This window comes from Odontomachus brunneus, unplaced genomic scaffold (genome assembly GCF_010583005.1).
Source record: "Odontomachus brunneus isolate Ranch 3 - 2012 unplaced genomic scaffold, Obru_v1 Obru_scaffold_155, whole genome shotgun sequence".
Lineage (NCBI taxonomy): Eukaryota > Metazoa > Arthropoda > Insecta > Hymenoptera > Formicidae > Odontomachus > Odontomachus brunneus.
Genome location: NW_022639605.1, coordinates 5,242 through 9,496, shown reverse-complemented (window position 1 = coordinate 9,496; position 4,255 = coordinate 5,242). Strand labels below are relative to the sequence as shown.

The 4,255-nt window shown below is 28.1% G+C and overlaps 2 protein-coding genes across 4 annotated transcripts in view; one reads left to right on the top strand and one right to left on the bottom strand.

Annotated features, from left to right (window-relative positions):
* LOC116850779 (putative nuclease HARBI1) overlaps nt 1–2,810 on the top strand; it is a 5,337-nt gene extending 2,527 nt beyond the window's left edge. The window contains exons 2-5 of the mRNA XM_032829423.1: nt 177–336; nt 1,001–1,145; nt 2,352–2,546; nt 2,620–2,810. Of these exons, the coding sequence (XP_032685314.1) occupies nt 177–336; nt 1,001–1,145; nt 2,352–2,546; nt 2,620–2,810 (691 nt within the window). The remainder of the gene's footprint in view (nt 1–176; nt 337–1,000; nt 1,146–2,351; nt 2,547–2,619) is intronic.
* Nucleotides 2,811–3,024: 214 nt separating this feature from the next.
* Nucleotides 3,025–4,255, bottom strand: part of LOC116850780 — a 1,770-nt gene continuing 539 nt past the window's right edge. Inside the window, exons 2-5 of one of the 3 annotated variants that reach the window (XM_032829426.1) lie at nt 3,992–4,125; nt 3,790–3,899; nt 3,339–3,722; nt 3,025–3,258 (exon numbers count right to left, since the gene is read on the bottom strand). In XM_032829426.1, coding sequence (XP_032685317.1) covers nt 3,077–3,258; nt 3,339–3,722; nt 3,790–3,898 — 675 coding nt within the window. In that variant the 5' untranslated portion in view covers nt 3,899; nt 3,992–4,125 and the 3' untranslated portion in view covers nt 3,025–3,076. The remainder of the gene's footprint in view (nt 3,259–3,338; nt 3,723–3,789; nt 3,900–3,991; nt 4,126–4,255) is intronic. The other 2 variants (XM_032829425.1, XM_032829427.1) reach the window with 2 other exon arrangements.

The following is a 4,255-nucleotide window of genomic DNA, read 5'->3' as shown; positions in this document are numbered from 1 at the left end:
TATAGTATAACGTTCTTATATAAATGCTCTTTTCTTTTAAGTTATTAATTATATAAATGGCATATTGATACCTCGTCGTGCTTTCTCCCCATCTTCTCGATTTACTGTTATTTGAAATTGCTTATTATTCTCTGCGTCAATTAAAGTTAACACCTCCATGGGTTCCATGTTTACAGGTTCCGCCATGTTTTTACTGCGACTGCCTCACCTCGCGAGCTGCAGCAACAAAAGCAGGAAGTGACGATAAAATGTATGACGTCATATGAACACAAAAGTGCTTTGAAAGCTTACTCCCGTCTATATCGGAACAGACTCGCAGTGCTGCCAGTACTGCCAGTAAATACCGAAACGCAGCCTATATTGCATTTACATTGATGAGTGGGAAATTATGACGTTGATATAGTATTAAACTCAATTGGTGTTTCAATTGATATGTTGCATTGTGTGATAGAACTAATTATCTTATTTCTGTTATTCTTTGTACAATGAAAAAAGAGAAGAATAATTTAGTAAATATTCTAAAAGTCGAATATATTATATATCTATTGAACTGATATTCTAAACTAATATATAAAAATATTTAAAAGTTGTAGAAAAAACTATTATGATTTATGTAATATACAAAATTAAAGTATAATAATGTTTTAGGTATTGGATTCATACAAATTTCCCAGGTGTGATAGGAGCAATAGATGGAACACACATAGCGATTTGGCCGCCTGGAAAACATCGAGAACATTTATACATAAACAGGAAGTTATATCATTCACTAAATGTGATGATTGTGAATAAAAATATTTCATCTGTAGATTATTGACAATTCCGACAATCGCATAGATTGTGATGTTTGGATTTATTTGAATCCAGATACTGTTTAACTTATATAAATGTTAGGTATATTCATATAAATGTTGCATGAGATAGAAATAATTTATTATTTTCTTATTATATACGTATATATATTTTTTCAACATGCTTCTCTTATTATTACTTATATTAGGTTTGTGATTACCATTGCAAGATATTAGCAGTTGTTGCAAGTCATGGTGGTCGTACACATGATGCTCGCGTATGGAGCTCATCTCGACTATGTACACACATGTTTAATGAATACGAACATGGAAGAAGAAATGTATGGTTAATAGGTAATGTCATTATTATATAGTATGTTCCAAAAGTTTTGCAACCCCTAAATATTTTGGAAAATATACGTATTTTCGAAAAAAATGCTTAATACAAAAGTTGTACAGTCTAAAAAGATGTATTTGACTTTGAAAAATGTAGTTGACTTTGTCCTGATCTTGATGACGCCATCCAAAGTATCCAACTAATAAAATCAGTAAATACAACTTTTTTAGATTCTACAATTTTTGTATTCAGCATTTTTTTCGAAAATACGTATTTTTCTAAATATTTAGGGGTTGCAAGACTTGTGGGACACACTGTATATTAATATATTTAAAAAAATGCTTTCAATACATATTTATAATTATTGAAAAAATGTAACTATTTAAAAACTAAATTTATTACTATTTACACAGTAATGAAATAATTATATTTTATTCCATAAAATAATACATTATGACTTTATAGTAATTTAATTTATAGTAATTTAAAATTTTTTCACTTATAAAAAAAATGGAATGACTCCCAGATGCACACAGTGACAGACGGACACATCTAATCATATGTTATTTCTACAGACCCTAGAATGTCTTTGAGCACACGACGTTGTTGTTGGCTATGTCCGTTTCGCAATGTGTGCATCTGGGACACTCTCTAAAAAATGTATATATAAATATTTATTAATTATTACAAATGTAATGCAGCGGTGTAATTAATAGTTGTGTTATAAGTTAATATACAGGGTGGCGCCAAACGTTCCAGTCGAGGCTTAGAGATCTTATAGGAAATGTAATTCTGAACAAGAAATTAGAATTCTATAAACATAGGTCGAAAAATGCTTCCTTAAGAAGTTACTATCCAAAACCACGTTTCCTCTAAAATTATGTTTTTAAAAAACATTTTTTTTCAAATATCTAGGAAAGTATGCTTTTTTTTTAAAGTATGGAAACTAAAGTTGTAGAGTATTAAATTTTCTTCGACATGAGGCAAAAATATTTTTATTACGTTTCATAGATCTTGATATAACCTGTTTTAACCAATTAACTGGTAATTAAGTTAAGCATTTTTTGACCCATGTTTATAGAAAATTTTTCGTTCAGAATTACATTTCCTACAAGATCTCTAAGCCTGGCTGGAACGTTTGGCGTCACTCTGTATATATGTTATAATTTAATTAATATACATATGTAATTTGGTACATTTCATTTTAAAACTGATTTTTTAAGGAGATTCTGGATATCCACTGCTAGCATACCTCATGACACCAAAATTGAATCAGCCACTAGGAAGTCCAAGTGCTTTATATACAGATAATCATATTAAAGCACGATGCTCGGTAGAAAGAACTATAGGGATATTAAAAGGAAGATGGAGATGTTTACGTAAAGAAAGAGCTTTACATTACTCACCAGAATTTGCCGGTAAAAAAAATATTTTTATTTCAGAAAAATTGTATATATTTGAAGCTAAAATATTTTACTATGTATATTTCAGCACTTATAATAAATGCAACCTGTGTTTTGCATAACATTGCAAAGCAGTTTAACGTTCCGAATAATGAAATATACAGAGAAGAGAATGTTGATGAGGAAGGTATAGAAGTAGAAATTCATTTACCTGTAAATATGCGTGCAAAAGGACAGGCGATACGCGAGGCAATAATTCAAAGGTTCTTTAACCAATAACCAATTTCTATAATTATTTATGTATATTTATATTATAGTCTACATTATTTATTATATTTTAAATGAAAAATACATGTTCTTTTGTGTTATATAAATAAAATTTCTAGGATAATACAAAATTATTATTATTAAACAATATTTTTTAGACAAGATAAAGTAAATATTCTATGAATATCACTTATATTGCATTTTTACCAATTAATAAATTCTCTACACGTATAGCTCTTAATATATATCGTTTTTCTTAAGTTATATCTTCACATTTCTCATATTATAAATTCACTTGCAGACTCTATTTGCAAAATGGACTTGATTTCTTTTAATTCGAACATAATATTTTCTTGCACTTTTAAAGTTTTTTTTCTAATTTTTATTTCTTTTCTTTTTAGTTTTAATTTCATTTCTTGAATTTGCAACATGCTATATGATAAATGATGAATTGATTTTTCTGTAATTAAAAAAATGTTATTAAATAATATATTAGATAATTTATTATAATATATATAATATGCTTTTCATTTAAGTTACCTTTTCTTGTATTATTTTCTGGTATGTTAACATTTTTTTTCCTTTTAGTAATATTTGGTGGTGTATTTTCAATATTATCATCAATTTCTACATGTGGCAATATATTCTGTTTTTCTATTACTTTGTCATGAGATGTAAACTGATTAATTTGAGATGTTGAACAACATTCTGATAAAGTCTGCGTCTCTTCTGCTGTCTCAATTATTCCACCTTCTGGGATGTTTTGCAATCCAGCTGCTTCTGGTGTTAAAAATTCCAAAACTTCCTCTTCAAAACTAGAGAGAAATATTTGAGGAGGAGGTCCACCTTCTGTCCCTTGTATATAACTACGTCGTCTTGCTTCTTTTTTCAAAATATAATACATGACTTCATAGCTTTCCATGTCTGAAAAAATTGTCGATAATTAGCTATTATTTTTAAGATTAATAATAATTTAACCTTTGTATTTAACCTGGATACTCAGTGGAAGGAAATATTAACTTTCGCCCATTCTTGTCCACTTTTTTGAGGGCCTTCGTTACTTGCATTAATATGTTCAGCAATTTTATTCCACATATCATTCTAAACATATTAAAGTGTTATTTATTAAATAAAATATTATTTCTATCACACATATACATATTTATACATAAGCAGCAATTATTTTAATTTACCAATTTTCTTTTACTCTCATTTTTTCGGTTTACTCGACCTCCCCACTAATTCCGCATGACTTTTCAAATTATTTATTAATATTTCTTTTTGTCTTGCCGTTACATTCATTATTCTTTGTTTATTATTTGCTATACTTTACTTTACTTATATATGTATATATATATATATACAGGGTGTTCAAAAAGTCCCGGACCGGTGAAATATCTCGAAAACTAAGCATTTTAGAAAAAAATGTTTCAGATAAAAGTTGTGGCGTTTAAAAA